The sequence below is a fragment of the Astyanax mexicanus genome, chromosome 1, assembly GCF_023375975.1.
Source record: "Astyanax mexicanus isolate ESR-SI-001 chromosome 1, AstMex3_surface, whole genome shotgun sequence".
Lineage (NCBI taxonomy): Eukaryota > Metazoa > Chordata > Actinopteri > Characiformes > Acestrorhamphidae > Astyanax > Astyanax mexicanus.
Genome location: NC_064408.1, coordinates 104,496,865 through 104,515,601, shown reverse-complemented (window position 1 = coordinate 104,515,601; position 18,737 = coordinate 104,496,865). Strand labels below are relative to the sequence as shown.

Genomic DNA, 18,737 nt, shown 5'->3' with positions numbered 1-18,737 from the left:
AAGTCCAGACTAAATGTTAAACCAAGGTTCATGTTTTCGCTACACTGTGTAGGTTTGGTCTGGTTAATTTTAGTTTTCCGCTGCAGTTTATTGGGCAGAATAAAGAACTTTGCTATGTTCTGATGTCACCACGTGCATGTGCTACTGTATGTCTTCCTATAATTCACATTAATGAGTTTGTAGATGGATATGTGTTAAATAATATAAGTTTGAATCTGTTCAGACTCATGCACCCAACACCCAACAGAATGAGTGTAACAGACAACATTTTATTTCTGTTTTTAATAGTTAACGCTAACGCTTTGTAATACAGTAGATACGTACAGGAATCACCAGTGTAATTTTGGCACCTATACAGCTGCATGTAAATACACAGCAACATTTTCCCTTTCTTTTATTATTTTATGGATGGTTTGTACCCAGAGCGTTATACAGTGTTGTACAAATGTTTTAGGCACATGTGGGAATATCAGTAAAGAAAAAGCTTCTTATTTGGGCAATAAGTGTTTATTCACTCAGTAAAACACATTACAACATTAAAATAAATACAAACAGCAATAAAAAAACAGTGCTTTTACAGCCCTGTTTTCCTTAAAACATCTCCTAATCTCATCAGAGTTTAATAGAGTTATTTCTAGTTCTCATCATATTAATCAACAGCTGGTTTGGTAAATTGGTAAATGTGGTAAATCAGGTGAGCTGCTGACGGAACTGAACATATACACATGCTGGCTGAGGAGCATCCAGGAGAAATCTGGAACTACACTTTGTTACTCAGCTTGGCTCACAGGATATAATATACTTAGTTCAAAATGAGAATTTCTTGTTACATTTTACTGTATGTATGTATGTTTATTTGCATCTGTTTAAATCATATGTGGTGTTTTTTTCAGTTAAAACACTCATATTTCTGAGATAAATGGATTAATGTAATTTGCTTTGGTGCCTAAAACTTTTGCGCAGTACTGTACATGTTAATGATGGTCTGGGTTGGGTAATAGCATTGTGTTTTCTGTCTAAAATCACCTTTTCTAATCACATTTCTTTTTTAATAATGCGTTTAGCATTTCACCCACGAGCTCATGTTACAAATTTCAATCATCCCAATAAACAGAACACTCATTTTCTAGACCAGTGATACCAAGCTTAGAGAGTACCTCTTGATTCCACTCCACTCTGAAAACAATCTCTGTCCTTTTAATAGAGTTCCATAGACGGATGCTAATAGCAGCCCTAAGCCAGTATCAAGTCTCAGTCTCTGTGTTCCTCAGGCTCAGTCCGACAACAAAACAGCACTTTATTTGATCTGTAGTTTGGGGTCTTTTCTCTAAAGACAACTTTTCTCCAAAGACGCTCAATTCATTAAAACCTCCGAAAATCAATTATGGTAATGGAAGAGTGCCAGAAGACTGTGGGTGAGTGTGCCTTGGCCAAGGTTGAAAATGAAGATTTCTAAACCTCTCCTGACTTTGAACGTTTTTGTTTAGGAAGAGAGAAAATGAGAGAAGAAGAGAGCGGGAGTGAACACTTGCCGATCACTTCACTGCATTAGGAAGAGTATGCCAACTGGATAAGACTTCCTTTTTCTCTCGGAGCAGCTTCAGTTTTCTGTGGCTTGGACTCCATAAGATGTTGAGAAGAATTAGTTCTGAGAGAGTCTGATCTAGATTAACGTGATTGCATCATGCAAATCATGCAGGTTTTTAGGATGCTACGAATCTCAGGTTCTACCACTTCTCAAAAGTGTTCTATTGGATTGTTGTGTTTTTTGATGCTTATGCCTCATGGTTTGCAGTGTTGTTTATTTTGAGATGCTTTTCTGCTCTCTTTCTACTACTAATTATATAAAGTGGTTATTTGAGTTAGTTTTAAGAACTCATATTTACTAGATGTTTTTTTATTATTTTTCTTTACATAATTCTGAGTAAATGTATGAAATCACTATTAAAAAACTTTGCAATATAATTAAGATGAAGATGGATGATAACAGCCATCAAACCAAGCTGAACTGCTTGAATTCTTGCACCAGGAGTGGAATTAAGTTATCCAAAAAGCAGTGTGAAAGACTGGTGGAGAAGAACATGCCAAGATGCATGAAAACTGTGATTAAAAACAGGATTATTCCACCAAATATTGATTTCTAAACTTTGAAAACTTTCTTTGCATTGCTTAAGGTTTGAAAACACTGTACCATTTTCATTATTTTGAGCATTTCCCATTCTCTGTGAATTAATGCTCTAAATTACAATATTTTTATTTGGAATTTGGGAGAAATGTTGTCCGTAGTTTATAGAATAAAACAGCAATGTTCATTTTACTCAAACATATACCTATAAATAGGAAAATCAGATAAACTGATTCAGAAACTGACGTGGTCTCTTATTTATTTATTTTTTTGAGCTGTAGCTGTGCAAATTCCCACATCTCACTTTCTCAAACAACTTGTCTTGTCCTCGTATTGGCAATAAAATTGGCACATAATCATATTGGCTGCATGCCTAGTGCAAAGCGTGGACTAGACATGTACAAATTCCACCTGGAGTGGAGTTACTTCAACAAAAGGAGGATAAACTCCTTTATAATAGCCTTGATTTTAGAAGAAACGGTAAATCAGCACATTGCTCAGCCCTTTTTTTCTATATAGTGTGTGTGTATGCTTGAACCTGTGACAGTATTGACAATCTTAAATCTTGATCTTAAAGGGAAATAGACATGCTATATACTTGGGTTTTTGCTCATTCATAGAGGGATATATTGTAGTGTTAGATGTGGAACAGGCAATGACAGTTTATTGTTATTTTTATGCATTTTACTGAAGTGAGTTTCATTACAGTGAGCGTAATTGAATTAATGTACGGGGTATGGCCAATATGTTAATGCTTGTAAAGCTCACTGAACTCAAATGAATTGCAAAAGAGAGCGAGCAAATCAGTAGTGATTTATTGCAGATCATTTTTTGTGCAAGTTGGCGCGTGTGTGCGCGTGTGTGTGTGTGTGTGTGTGTGTGTGTGTGTGTGTTTGTGTGTGTGTGTGCTCACATGTGTTTTTGTTGACCTATAAATTAAAGAGGTTTTTCAATATGTAGGGCATTGAGGACTTCTCGTCTCATGTGGGAACATTAGGAAAGCCCTCAGTCATAAACATGATTTATGCCACGCACTAAAAGCCTTACTCTTAATCTGCTTTGGCCGCTAGCACAGTTATGGCAAGAAATACATCACAGAGCTCCAGTAAGCAACTTACAGGAGCGTACGCGCTCTGTATTAAGAATAACACATCATCCTTCCACCAACACAGCCACAGTGAAGCAGCAAGGCCGAGCCCGTTGCCCTGCATTTAAGACATTATAACGTAGCTGCCCCTGGTCAGCCCTGAATTTACCCACTTTTACTGTAGAGGTCAAAGGTCAGCGATTGTCTTCGCACCGCTCTCACATGAAGGCTCCATAAAGCTCCTCTCAGTGCCACAGGCGCAGGCTTTGTGTCGAGGACATTTTTATTCCATTTCTTTTCACAGCGTCGGATGAAAGTGCCTTTGAAGCAGTTTTTTTTTCTTAGTTTTTTCTTTTTCCTCCCTCATTTAGGACTGGTTTCTCCTTATCCATATTTCTTTTGTGCAGAGTATGAATGAATTTCTGCCTTTGTTTTTTGTTTCTCATTAATAAGTCCAGGGTCAGAGAAATGAAGCATGCCTTAATGAGAGAAAAAGAGATAAAGAGGGGGTGAAAAAGTTTTTTTTCCCATAAAATCCTAACTAAACTTGCTTTGGACTAGTGTCAGTCTGTCTTTCTCTCCCCTTTTCACATTACCTGCCCATGCGCCGCCCACTAATTTGAGCTTTCAGAGTGCCTGTTAGGTCAGACAACAACATTACAGATCTACAGAATGTTGGGCAAACATCTCTTGTTGAAAACCTATAGTGATACAGTTCATAATGTGTCATAATGGCTTTGTAACATACCATAAATTAAATTTAAATGAAGGGTATAACAAAGTGTTTATTCTGCATTTGTTGGAGTAACTGTCTCCGCTGTTTAGGAAAGTCTTTCTACTAGCTTTTTGGAGCATTGCTGTGAGAATTTGATTTGAATGATTGCAATCAGCTTAGGGCTGCACGATATACCGTTTAAGCATCGTCATGGCGATGTGCACATGCACAACAGTCATGTTGCAGGACGTGGGATGTCACTAAATGCAATTAATTCAAACATGTCATGTTGCAATGTTTTGATTCTTGATACAGTAGAAGTAGATACACAGCGCTGTCTCTGTGTCTGTGTGAGTGACAGGCTGCTGCTGCTGCCTGCACAAGAAGTGCGAGGGGGGGCAGGAGTAAACACAAGGTAACCGGAAGGCCTTCATTCACATGGTTGGGCATGTGCTTGTAAACGCACATGTTGAAAGCTGTGCACCTCAGTCCAGCACAGTTTTGCGCAGATATTTCCAGTTAGAGCTGAAATCACCCTTTTAATCCCAGAAAAACGCTCTTATTTACCTTTTAAAAAGCCATTTAAATTCCTGATTAAAGGGCCGATTACTGTTGTTTTGCTGTTTTCCTTGGGTTTTGAGTGCTTAGCGCTGACTCAGCACTTGATCGGTCCGGACGCGAGACAGCACGTGGGTGGGGGTGGGGCTGGTGATGTCATGGGCCCTGCATTGATTAGTATCGTGATATATATCATAGAAAAAAGGACATTTGCAATGATACATTTTTTTCAATATCGTGTAGCCCTAATTCAGCTGCATGAGTTTAGTGAGCTTGGTAAGCATGTTGGATGATCAACCCACCCAACATGATCCAAAAATATTGGACAAAGCACTATTATTACTGCAGAGATCTCAGTAAGAGATCTGGGTTCCACTGTTCCGCACTTCATTACTGGGGAGCTTTATACTCTTCTAGCCCATGGTGGAAATAGGTTTATATGCTTCTTATATGTTAAATTCTGTTCGTAGTACTTATCTACATGACCTAGCCAAACTGAGTGTTAGACATTTGTGTCAGCTGATTGCATTCACAAACACAAACATTTGGACACATCGTATGTGCCTGAGACATTAACATTAGCTTTTTATGAGAGAATCATTATTTTATTTATCTGTGAGTCAAAAGGTTTGATTTATCAGCAAACTTAACATTGTGTGCTGGTACAATCCTGATCTGAGTTTTGGCATTCATGTCATCCATTAGTCTCTCTCCCTCTCTCTCTAGCTCTCTCTCTCTCGTTTGAAAAGTAAACAAACACTGCTCCTGAAGCTTTTGTGTGAAGCTTGAATATGATGTAAAATGTGTCTCTTATCCTGCAAGGAGAGAGCTGATGATGTAATCCGAAAGAGAATGGGTTGTGAGGATTTAAGCTGGAGTGTGTGAGTGAAGGTGGGAAGCGGGGGAAAGCTGCAGGACGTGTTTACGGCGGTTTAGATCCTGTTATGTTGTTGGAAATAAAGCGAGGTGGGGGAATAGTGGGTGAATGGACGGAAGTTTTAGAGCAGATTAACCAGAGGAGCAGAGTTGGCAGCTGTTCATGCAATCTCCTGCAACCCTCACACTCATCTGTCTGTCTGTCTGACTGTCTGTCTGTCTAACTCTCTCTCTCTGACATTTTCAAACACCACACTCTCACAACAAATTATGACTTACGTAACACACAGAGGAGAAGCTTTTCTGTTTAAAACTCTGATTGGTCGAATGCGTAGCCAATCACTTAGGTTAAATACACACATTCACACACCTCTTTGCCATTAAGCTTGGGTTTTAAACTGTTACAATTAACTGCAAAAATTAATATGGTTATACAGATAGACTGATCAGTTGATTTTTGCAGCCAATACCAAATAATCGTTCAGCTTGATTGGCCAATTGCAGATACCATCCGAGGACAGGGCCGGATGCCAGATTAACCTTTCTAGAGAAACATATAATGTGTGCAACGCATCATTGTGCAGGGCTTCTGTAATATGCCATATTTCTGTAAATTCCTCTGCAGACCTGCAAGCTCAGTGTGAAAACACAACTATATAATATATGAGCCGAGCCGTGCCTAGCCTGCACATACAGTAAGGAGCACAGCACTGGCTATTAATGAGAATCTGTAGTTCTATCACTTCCTCAGCACACGCTCACATAACCACTAGTGTCCTAAGAAAAAAATGATTTGTTAGTGCCACAACAGAAACATTTTAGTATGAATAATGACAGTTATCTGTATAGTAAAATCAATGTTATGCATTCTCATATTTTTTGCACTATAAGGCGCACTTAAAATCCTTTAAGTTTCCCAAAAATCATCAGTGTGCCTTATGTATGAATTTTATGAGTCAGATTATAAGGAGCAGTAAGGCCACTCCGCTGAAGTGCAGCGTTATAGAGGAGTTTCAATTTGGTTATCTGGCTGGAGTAGCATTAGCATTAGCCGCTAACCACTATTTCCACATTTAGAGGTGAGTATTATTGGCCTGTAGCCTGTAGCTAGCGCCGGCTAGCACCGCTGGAGCAGAATTAACCTTAGCTGCTAACCAAACTAGCTCTTTCGTCGTTCAGAGGAGAGTATTATTAGACTGTATTCTGCGTGTTTACCGTGTTCAAACAAGCTACATGGGACGAACCGCTAGCTAATATCGCCCTGGCTTATTGGAACACTCAGGGTTCATCAGTGTAGTGCTGTCAGGCGGCATTAGCTGCGGCATTAGCCGCTTGCGGTTAGCTGCTAATGCTAATGCTCCAGCCTTAGTGCTGGAGAAATTCAGGAACCTAAGTTTACTGTAAATTAAACTATATTGCTTAACCTTCAGTGGCATTAGTAAGATCATGATGTTGGATAATCATCACAATAGCTCATCTCAAGTCCCCAACTCATTATCAAGTATTGGATGGAGCACCACGGTTATAATTTAAACGAATTGTGAGGTAAGATACTAATGTTGTAACATACCTTCTGTTTTGTGTGTGTGTTTATAGGTTGCTGAGAACACAATCGTTGGAATGGTACTACAACAATGTAAAGAGCCGCTTTAAGAGATTCGGCAGCGCTAAAGTCCTCAAAACCCTCTACAGGAAACACATCATTGAGAGAGGAGCTCTGTCCGAATTACCAGGTACACACAAATGCACACACACACACACACATACACACACACACACAGTGTGATTACAGTGACATTAAAAGAAAAAATCAATTTTACTTCAGTTATCATGTTCCATCAATAGTTCTTCTCAGCTTTCCACAAATGTTCTTTCCTGTGTGAGCCTTCCTGTAAAGATAATACCACAAATTCACATAAACAAATAAATAAATAAATCATAAATAATGAATTAAATAGACCAACCACAAACATTTGCAAGCATTTGTATCTGTTCTATAGTTTTGTGTGTGTTAATATTCAAACATAAACAAATTGCATGGCTAGTTGATTAGCACACCAAATTAGCACATCAGAGTAAATCAGTGGTTCTCAAACTTTTTCTGTCATTCCCCACCTCAAAAGAAGGGGAAATTCCACGCCCCACCTGTCCCATATCGCCCCAACAAAATAGTAATAAAATACAGTCAGTTGTCTAAGACACAAAACACACATGTGTCGCTCCTTATCCCCCACCTCAGCTACAGAAAATCCAAAAGCAAGAGTCGCCAACTTCTGTGTTAATTGTAACAAATGTGTTCGTTTTGTAACTTTAACATTGTACACACCTCTGGTTTGTGTTTCTGTGTTAGCGCGGAATTGCCCTGTTGTACTGTTTACATTGTTCCATCTTTGGTCATGGAAAAGATGATCTTTCAGATGTTTCAAATTATTGGCATATATCAAGCAGAGAAAACAGATATTAGAGATTGCTGAAACTACTTAAATCTGTACAACACATTATCAGAGGTGGAAAGTAACGAATTACATTTACTCACGTTACTGTAATTGAGTAGATTTTATCATTTGTAATTTTTAAAATAGGTAATTTTACTTAAGTAAAAAAAAGTAGATTTTGACACGAGTAATTTACTTTGCTAAATTGAAAAAAAAAAAAATTGGCACGGATGTGCCGGCGCGTGGATGCTCGCCCGTAGAATAACGCGGCAAAGAATTTAGATTTTAGAATTTAGAATGTCAAAACACAAAATGTGCATTTTAAATTGAGTACTTTTTTTACTTTTACTCGAGTAGATTTTTAGATGGATACTTTTACTTTTACTTGAGTAGAAATTTAGCAAAGTAAAGGTACTTTTACACCTCTGCACATTATTACCTTTTAATAATGGTAATAACCTTTTAATAATGCATTGTACAGATTTAATTAGTTAAGTTTTTGTCTGTCTCTTTCTCTCCCTTTTTCTCTATATATCTCTCTCTCTCTCTCTCTCTCAATCTCTCTCTCTCTCTCTCTGGAGGAAATAGGATTAGCTGCTGCAGGCTTTCATTTCAGATGAGCAGCGCAGATTATACAGCATGAGTCACTGAGCCACCCTGCCGGGCCACTGTGTGTGTTAGTATGTGTGTGCGTGTGTGTGTTTTAAGTGGGTGTGCTTGACTTTAAAAGTGTATTGCATGCAGACCATGACTTATGGCTGTACACCTAATGCATGTGTGTGTGGACCCTTTGGGAAGGAGTGTTATCAGATAGAAATTGACCTGTTCACGCTCTGTCCACAAATGCGTTGTTTGGTGTGGAGGACCCAGCACCGAGCCCTGATCTCAGCCATGCTGAACACCTTTGGGGTAAAGTGGAACACAGATTGGGAGTCAGGCTTCTCATCTAAAATCTGTCCCTGAAGTTATAAATGCTTTTTTTGAATGAATGCGCTCAAATCTCACAGGCACACCCTGAAATCGTGTGGAAAGCCTTTCAGAAGAAGGGCTGTTGCAGATGTAAAAGGGGGCAACCTCATATTCATGCTATGTGCTCCATTTGAACTCAGAAATTCAGACTTCCAAATAGAACATTTGAACTGAAACGCCCCAGCAAGTTCGATATCCTGCTCAGAAAGTAAGGAGAGCCTCACCAACCTCAAATTCAGAATAGATGTGTGCTCCACTGCACATCAACAGTATTAAAAAAACAGTAGTGTTATACACTTTATTATCACATACAGTATTTCTTTGTGTCTTATTAAATCAGTATTACATACACTGTGATGTTTAGACACTCAAATACCATATAATATGTTTGTTTAACTATAAACAATAACAATGCTAATTTGGCACAATGCTTACACTGATAACATAAGAAATAAAAAGTTGAATATACAGCTCCCAAAAAATTAAGAGACCATCAGTTTCTCTTATTTTGCTATTTATAGGTTTATGTTTGAGTAAAGTTAATATTTTTGTTTTATTCTATAAACTACAGACAACATTTCTCCCAAATCCCAAATAAAAATATTGTCATTTAGAGCATTTATTTGCAGAAAATGAGAAATGGCTAAAATAACAAAAAATAATGCAGAGCTTTCAGTCCTCAAATAATGCAAAGAAAACAAGTTCATATTCATAAAGTATAAGAGTTCTAAAATCAATGTTTGGTGGAATAATCCTGGTTTTTAATAATAGTTTTCATGCATCTTGGCATGTTGTCCTCCACCAGTCTTACACACTGCTTTTGGATAACTTTATGTCACTCCTGGTGCAAAACATTCAAGCAGTTCAGCTTGGTTTGATGGCTTATTATCATCCATCTTCCTCTTGATTATATTCCAGAGGTTTTCTATTTGTTAAAATAAAAGAAATAAGAGCATATACAGCTTTTTTCTAGAGCTGTATATAGAAAGGCATGTTATTTGCTTTTACAGTGTTTTCATTTTTCATTCTCTGTGTCATGTTTGGCCTGGGTGTATTACGAAGCTGTTTGGCTACGCTTGTGTACTGCCAGGTTTGATTTGACTGAGTTGAGCCCGATGCTGTTGCTGTTGCTGTTTTTTTGTTTGTTTTTTTTTTGCATATGCTTGCAAAACGTCTTAGACCTGCATATGTTTAAATTCCCAGTCTGGAATCACTTCAGCTGGCAGTCAGTTTTTAGCACTGAAGCAACAGAGCTGTTTAAATAACAACAGCACAGGCAGTGCGTGTACAATCATTGTATTTCCTATGCCGTGTGTTAGTCAGCTCAGAGCTAATCCATGTGCTGCTGTGCTGCTCCTTTGGCTTCTTTTAATTGAGTGACATTAGTGCGGATTTCAAGGTCAAACCCATTGTCTGAGTGTTTAAGAAGCCAGTTTCTGACACGTTTAGGAAGAAAAGTTGTGTTTGATCTTATACTACTGCTATCTCGCTAAGAATAAAATATAAATGGCCTCATATTAAAAGGAAAAATGGGACCTAGGAAAGAGTTTTTTTTTCTGACTGAAATACATTAGGGTTAGTTGCTTTAGATTAAGGTTAAGACTGTGGTTAATATGAATAAGACCAGGGTTAAGACTAAAGTTTGGTAGGCATTGGGCTCTGAGTGGTCCAGCGGGCTAAGAGCTGCCACTATGATCAGGAGATTGCAGAGATTCGAATCCTGTTCATGTAGCTTACCATCTCTCTCTGGGTGGGTAGATGGGTACATCACTTCAAGCTGTGATGCTACTCTGCAATGCTGCATCAGCAGCAGTTTGAAAAGAGGCAGTGGCTGACTTCAAATGTATCGGAGGAGGCATGTGCTACTCTTCACTCTCCTGGTTTTGGGGCATCACTAGTGAGAGGGGGCATCCTAATGAGTGGGTTGGGTAATTGGCCTTGTAAACTGGGGAGAAAATGTGATAATTAGAAATAAAGTTATATAAAACATATTTTGGTAGCCATAGAGTTTAGGGCAAGTTTAAGAATAGAGTTAGTAGGGTTACGATTTGGGTTATTTGATTTAGGTTAGGGATAAGATTATAGCTAATATGCTTAAGATTAGTGTTAGTGATGGTGGTATTAGGTTCACATTAGTGTTTGGAGGTTTAGCTTAGGGTTAGGGAGAGCAAGCTTAAGTTAGAGTCAGTAAATTTAGGATTATGGTTAAGATTAGATTTAGTAGTCTAAGATAAGAGTAGGATTATGTATATTTGGACTACGTTTGGGTTAATATGGTTAAGAAAGCCTGAGATGCTTGCAAGTATAATATGTGGTCTAGTGAAGTGCACAGCTGTCTTCCAAGCAGTTGGCTTGAGATCAATTTCCAGCCAGTGCATGATCTTGGGGCAGAGGTGGCTCAGTGGTTAGAGCACTGGGTTATTGATGGCAGGGATCTGGGTCCAATACTTGGATTTGCCAAGCTGCTTCTGTTGGGCCCCTAAGCAAGACCCTCAACCTTCTCTGCTCTGTGAGTCCTGCAGTGTAGGCCTACTGAAAGATTCACTGCAGTTAAATATGTGACTGAAGAAGAAATGGTGTGTGTGTGTGTGTGTGTTTGCACATTGGTTTCCTCAGTTAACCTAGTGAATCAGTTTGCTGACCTTGATGCACTTGTTTTGCTTATGTATGTGCGAATGTGTGCATGTGTGTCCTGAAGTGTCTTTGGACTCCAGGGGCAATGACACACATACAATACACTCTAAAAGGCTGTAGGTGTGTGAGTCTCACAAACAGTGTGTGTGTGTGTGTGTGTGTGTGTGTGCGCACGCAAGAATATTGTGAATAGCATGTGAATAATATATATGTGGGTCGCATAGTTATCTTGTCACAAATGTACATGGACATACACGCACACAAACACAACCTCTGCAACTCTAAGTAATTGGTTTGGACTGTATAATGTACAGTATATGTATACCAACCAACCAACCAACCAACCATCCATCCATCCATCCATCCATGGACATAAATGTAATACATGAAGATCCTGAGTTAGTTTCAGCTTATGTAAGCTTTTTCAGCACTTGGTTTGATTGCACTAATCTTGTCCAGGCTATGAAGTAGTTTGGTGTAATCATTCTACCTTGTTCTAACTAGTTAAATTCAGCGGATGTTGTCGCAAAGCATCTTTACAAAAATGTGGTAGCAGGACAGAGATTCAGACAAAACATTGAACTTTTAACATAGAAACCCCATTGAGCGTTAGAGGAAAAACAATCGGAGAAATGAAGCTTCACATGTAGCTTGTACTACCAAATGTAGCATCATATATAGTATCAAGGCTAATATACTATATAAAGGAGGACCCATCCTCCTCTGGTCAGACAACTTTTACATTGATTGTAAAAAGTTGTTATACATCCACATACAGGGGTTGGACAGTGAAACTGAAACACCTGTCATTTTAGTGTGGGAGGTTTCATGGCTAAATTGGAGCAGCCTGGTGGCCAGTCTTCATTAATTGCACATTGCACCAGTAAGAGCAGAGTGTGAAGGTTCAATTAGCAGGGTAAGAGCACAGTTTACTCAAAATATTGCAATGCACACAACATTATGGGTGACATACCAGAGTTCAAAAGAGGACAAATTGTTGGTGCATCTGTGACCAAGACAGCAAGTCTTTGTGATGTATCAAGAGCCACGGTATCCAGGGTAATGTCAGCATACCACCAAGAAGGACGAACCAAATCCAACAGGATTAACTGTGGACGCAAGAGGAAGCTGTCTGAAAGGGATGTTCGGGTGCTAACCCGGATTGTATCCAAAAAACATAAAACCACGTCTGCCCAAATCACTGCAGAATTCAATGTGCACCTCAACTCTCCTGTTTCCACCAGAACTGTCCGTCGGGAAAATAAATTATTGTGGTCTAAAACCAGGTGTTTCAGTTTCATTGTCCAACCCCTGTAGGTGTAATATATTTAGATGAATTGCCACACCTGCAAAGGAAGCAGTTAGGAAGTTCCTAAGTTAGAGTTCAGGTAATAATGTCACATGAGCACAGTCTGTAGTGTGAAGCGCTCTCTCTGTTGCTGCACACAGGTAATTGTCCACTCTAAAGACTACATCCCCCACAGTTCATCTCAAAGACAGTTTTACTCAAGTGATCTGACCAAGATCCTTTACTGCTGTTAGCCATTAGCCACATTAACTCTTTGTATATATAAATATTTGTCTCTGTTGCTTTGCTAAGTATTGCCTACTAGTTAGCTTACTAAACAATACCATTCTGTATTTTTGTGTCTTTTTCAGAATCTGTATGTATATATGTGTGTGTGTGTGTGTGTGTGTGTGTGTGTGCGTGTGTGCGTGTGTGCGTGTGTGTACTGTCATCATCTAAACGAACTCATCTGATTCTATTCATTCCAGCTGACAGCTTTTAGACTCGTTGTCAGAGCAACGGCCACTAAAACGCAGCATAGCAGTTTAAAAGACTCAGTATGAAGAAGACACTCCAAACCAGAGCATCAACCCAGATCTCCATGTCATTTCCTAAGATGTGTCAGGAATGCGAGTCATGTAATCAGTCTCATTAGGAGCTCAGGGGGAAGCTTCCAGCCACTGTCTGTGCTGGTCTGATTGGAGTCTGGCAGTTTCTGAGGAAACAGTCATGGAGAGAGAGCATCAAGCAGGAGTTATAATTTGATGGAGTGAAATGTGCTACCTGTCTAATTTGTAGCGTTCTATAGATTTGTTTCCTGTTTCTCAGACATTCATTCTTGCTTTATGGTTTTAGACACCAAATGTGATTTGGAAAAAAAAGGCAATTCGTTCACATCGCTCTGAGTTTGTCTCTAGTGAGTGTGTTTGCAGACGCTCACATGCATCATAATATTTAGGAAAATAAACAGTTTTGAACCTTTTTCTATATTCGACACTGTTGAGAATAGGAGAGAAATGTGATAGGAGCAAAAAGTTTTGAAGAATGTTGGGCCAGTCAACTTAGAATGTGTGGTCACCACATAATTAATTTGAATAAAATGAAGAAAATCTACACTACTGATTGCATCCTTCCATATTTTAATACAATACCTTTACTCATCAGCTTTATTTAATAAATGAATGCCCAACCAGTCTTATTTGAAGCACTGACTGTACATAACATTTAAAATGAATTATAGTTTACTAAAATATAAGCTATATATTAAATAATGAATATAAATAGAGCTTATTCAGTATTACAGAGATATGGCACGGCTTTACCAGTTTACCTCAGCAATCCCTTCTTTACCTCAGTGTTTTCCAGCAGGAGGTGCATCCCCTTTTAGCGTAAGTATTATTTATCACATTATCCTTATTGCTATACATTATCTTTTACTGACAGTGTTAAACATAAAAGCCAAAATATGTGCATTTTTGAAACTAAGAGAGAGATCATTAAACTAAATGTAAATACATCAAATTATTCTTTTTGTTATCTTTTTTAAAAAAACATTTCTGCGACTTATGCGACTTCTACTGGCATATTTACACATTACATTTTTACCACAACATACAAGAATTAAAAGCCTTTGAAGTGGTTTTATTTCAGTGTATTAGTTTGTTTAATTCTATCCTGTGCATTTTTTCTCCATCTTCTCATCCTTTTTTTTCTCTCCTCTTTACACTAGCAGGGTTGCTGAATCTGAAAACACACACACACAATTAAATTCTGGTATATCTGGCTCTGGTATTAGACATATATAATTTAAATTCAGTATTCATTCACCACCATGGCTCGTTAGCTAGCTAGTTAATGAAACTTAATCTTTTTTAATTCAGGCAGGTTATAATTTATAAATAATAATTATAAATTTATAAAGTCTGTCTGACTTGCTTCTCTGAGGTCAGCAGCCTTTTTACCTCAGAAGAGTTTATTATACAGGATGATCAGAATCGAATTAACCCTGTCTCAGATAATCAGCACTATCAGCAGCACACAGGGCTGTAGTGCGATAATAAATGCTGGTGTTTGGAGCTCCACACAGAAAGAACTCTTTATTTTTCTTGTGTAAACCACTGAGCAGCGTTAGCACTGTGTCACTGAGAGCAGTAAGCTAACTAGGGTTATTAAACAAAACACAGCTCTTAGTAATGAACTCTTAGACTTAAAATTCTCTACTTTAACCCAAACTTACTAACTAATAATCTCTCATTTATAGCCCAAATCACAAACAAACAGCACAGTATAGATATACAGATATTTCTCTTCCACCGCTCACTGCTATCCCACTGGCATTGTGGGATATATTAGCAGATGCAGTGTGCTGCACTCGCATATTCATACATCTCTCCCGGTGCAGTACGTCATCCGGGAAACTTTTGCATACTGTAATTCGCCTACTATGCATTCGGACACACTACCCGATCTCGCATACTGCTTTTGCATACTATTTAGTATGGAAGTACGTTGTTTCAGACCCAGCCAATGATTCCACACAGACCTTTTAAAGGAAGTTACTTAGAGTTAACTATACCAGCCAATAAGGGGTGTCACGATTTCAATAGTTTATCGAACTCGATCGAAATTACGTCATGTCTCGAGCATCGAAGTCAAAAAGATGATTGACGATCCCTCCCTCTACACTACGCAAGCACCCGCGTGCTACACAAATAGCGCAGCACCCTACACAAATAGCGCAGCACCCTACACAAATGGCGCAGCACGCTATGCAAATAGCGCAGCACACGCCGCAGACATTGTGACTGCTGAAAGAGCAGTCCTTTCTCCAGAGAATGTGGACATTCACATGTTCTTAAAGAAAAACTTATATAAAAATAACAGTCGTTTTGTCTAGCCTCAAATATGTTAATAGTTTTGGTACCTTAAGAAGCGTCTTTCTCTCAGATAAAGTTAATAATATATCTTTGTTAAAGAACAAACTTTTCATTCTCAGGGACCGAGTCTTATCTTTCATGTTTAACTGTTATAGTAGGATAGAGTTCAGTTTGTTAAGGCTCTAATCGTTCTATTATTTTGTACATGACTGTTCCTGTATTTTTTTATTATTTAATATGTGGCACATTTGCTGTTTTAATAGGGCACACTGCTGCTACCAAAAAAAGCCACTAGAGGGCAATACAAATATATCTTAATTAAATTATTTAAATTTGACCATTAGTGCCTAATGTGGTGTATTACAGATCACTTGTATCACTTATAACAAGCCCACCTTTTGAAATAAGATATTGTGAATTTGATTAATCAAATAAATGAATGACCAAAGACTAATCTAAAACTGACGTAGACCTCTCTGCTGTACAAAGAAGAAAAAAGAAAATCGAGAATCGAATCGTGACCCTAAAATCTGAAATAAAATTGAATTGAGGATTTATAGAATCGTGACACCCCTACAGCCAATAGGTGTTGATTTAAATGAAGCATTAGCCAATCACATCAGTCACAAGTAAGATTCAGTGCTTCCATATTCTAAAATCCATAAAAATGTGAAAAAGAAGAGGAATGGAGACCAACAGAGACAACAAAAAAAGAGTAAATTCTAGCAGTCACCCAACTTACATCACCACCATACAACGTCACAAGTGGATTGGTGACCTAAGAAGATAATATGTTTCAGAGATTTAGGTCCTCATTGGACACATTAAGAGTGTACTCACACTAGGTTCACTTCTCTGAAGACCTTTTACTGTCATTGCTCTTAACATTCCAGACTCGAGTTTGTTTACACCCTCATTATGAGGCGTTTTAAGTTGAAGAAAAGCTACGCAGACTGAAATTACTTTGTAGCTTGTTTAGTATGGTTTTGGCCGTGCTTCTATGTGACCTTCTCACATGCTTTATAGATTTATCGATTTTGCAAGACAGCAATGTTCTGCTCTTCAAGCAGACCTGAGCCCGGTTCACTGTACTGAGCTCAAACTGAATACAGAGCGCTCACACTAGTCCAACAAACCAGTGTTTGGTGGGGAAGTGAGCTAGGGCACAGAACAGATGACCTAGAGAACACGCTAAAGGTTAAGAAATCACATAAATCAATGTAGAATTATTTTTAATTACTTTCTGCCAGTACAACCTTATGCTGCAAGCTTTACATTTTCACCTTAAAGTACTAAAATTCCATTACACCAGTACACAGTGTTTCTACATTTAACCCAAAATGATTTGATTGCAGATTGTGGCCATTATAAATTAATCACCTTGCTTGTACAGTATACTGCAGCTGAGAGACAGAGAGTGTGTGATGTATTTGGTAGCAAATGTATGTAAGGTACTATGTAATTGTTTAAACATTTCTTTCTCTTAAATTTACTCTTAGATTTAAAGTGTACCATTTGAAAGTGAGCGAATTTCATACTAACACAATTCCTGATCAAAACACTGATCTGTAGTTATCCTTATTTCTAGCTAATTTACATCATAAAGGACACATTACACTTCCAGTTTCTAGTGTAAGTTAGCGATATATACTAGAGCCTAAGACTTGCTGGCCATTTAAGACTAGGTTTGGGACATTTTGTGTCCTCAGTTAGACTCTGTTGAGCTCTTTGTGTAATTGACATTCTTTCAGGGGAAAAGCCTTTTATTTTGAATGGAGGGAAGCCTCTCTAAATGGCTGTGTCAGGCCTGCAGTCAGAATGCATTCCTTTCAAACAGTGGGTTCTGCTTTCTGAAGAGAAAAGCACAGCCCATGTCCGTGTCTGCAGCTTCCAGATAACTGGCTTCTAGTTGCATTCAGTCTTGGCTGATTGAATTTTGTCTACAGTTCGAATAACATTTTGTAAAGGCCCTGTCTTGCACCTCCTTTTAGCTGTCTTGGAAGCTGTATCTAAAGTTAGGATAGTTAACATTTAGTGCAATGTCAAAGCTTGTGTTGTGTTTTGTCTGTACTCACAGAATGCTTAGTCTAAGTGATTGCATTTTGTTACATTTACACCAGTGGTATGGAATTGGCTTATAATGTAGCCTCATCTAATAAGTAAGGAACTTTGGATCACTAATTGAAATTGTTTTTGGGGGTGCCCAGTGGTCCAGCAGTTTAATGCGCTGCCACTATGAACGAAAGGTCGCAGGTTTGAATCCCCTTCATGCAGCTTTGCCATCAGCTGCCGTAGCCCAGAGTGAGCACAATTGGTTGCTTCCTCCAGGTGGTTAGATGGCACTCTCTCCCCATCACATTTAAAGGTGGCACTGGGCGGCACGAGGCGTCTGTGAGCGGATGTATCAGAACCTAATCGCTGTGGTTTTCTCAAAGCACGCTAGCCGCTCCGGCAATGATGCATCGGCAGCAGCTCGAAAAAAGGGGTGTCTGACTTGTGTCGGAGGAGGAATGTGCTCATCCGCATTCTCCCAGGGTCGCAGGTGCCACTGATGATGGGGTTGACAAAGGGGTCAACAAAGGGGTGGGACAACTGGATAGACAAATTGGGAGGAAAATTGACCCACCCCTTTGTCGTCCCCATCATCGACCCCATCATCATTGGTGCCAGCGACCCTAGGAGTCCTCAGACTTTATGGACTTCAGCCACAGCATACCTTCCTGCCCCAATTATAATCCTGCCTCACTGTCTGGCATCCACTATCCTCAGCCTCAGCCCTCTCCCCTGTCCATTCTCCATGATCCTCAGCTTCAGCCTGCCTCACTGCTTGGCCTCCACCATCCTCAGCCTGAGCCTACTCCTCTGTCCAGTCTTTATGGACCTCTGCCTCAGCCGGCTTCCCCAACCAGCAGCCTCCATGGTTCTCAGTCTGCTCCCATCTGGCTTCCATGATGCTCAGCTTCAGCCTGCTCCTCTCTCTGTGGCCTTCATGATGCGCAGCCTCAGCTGAAGGCCAGCGGGCCCTTTTTGACCACGTAGCCTCAGCCTGCTCCTCTCTCGAGCCTCTATAGACTTCAGCCTGCCCCACTCTCTCACATTTACAGTCTTGACAGATGTCTCCTGCCAGCCCTAGTCTTTATGTACTCCCCTTACCCTAAAATGGTCCTATATTAC

At 39.2% G+C, this 18,737-nt stretch overlaps 1 protein-coding gene across 5 annotated transcripts in view; it reads left to right on the top strand.

Annotated features, from left to right (window-relative positions):
- myripb (myosin VIIA and Rab interacting protein b) overlaps positions 1 to 18,737 on the top strand; it is a 226,130-nt gene that overhangs the window by 167,532 nt on the left and 39,861 nt on the right. For all 5 annotated transcript variants that reach the window (XM_049463492.1, XM_022668832.2, XM_049463490.1 and 2 more), the window contains one exon: positions 6,958 to 7,094. In XM_049463492.1, the coding sequence (XP_049319449.1) occupies positions 6,958 to 7,094 (137 nt within the window). The remainder of the gene's footprint in view (positions 1 to 6,957; positions 7,095 to 18,737) is intronic.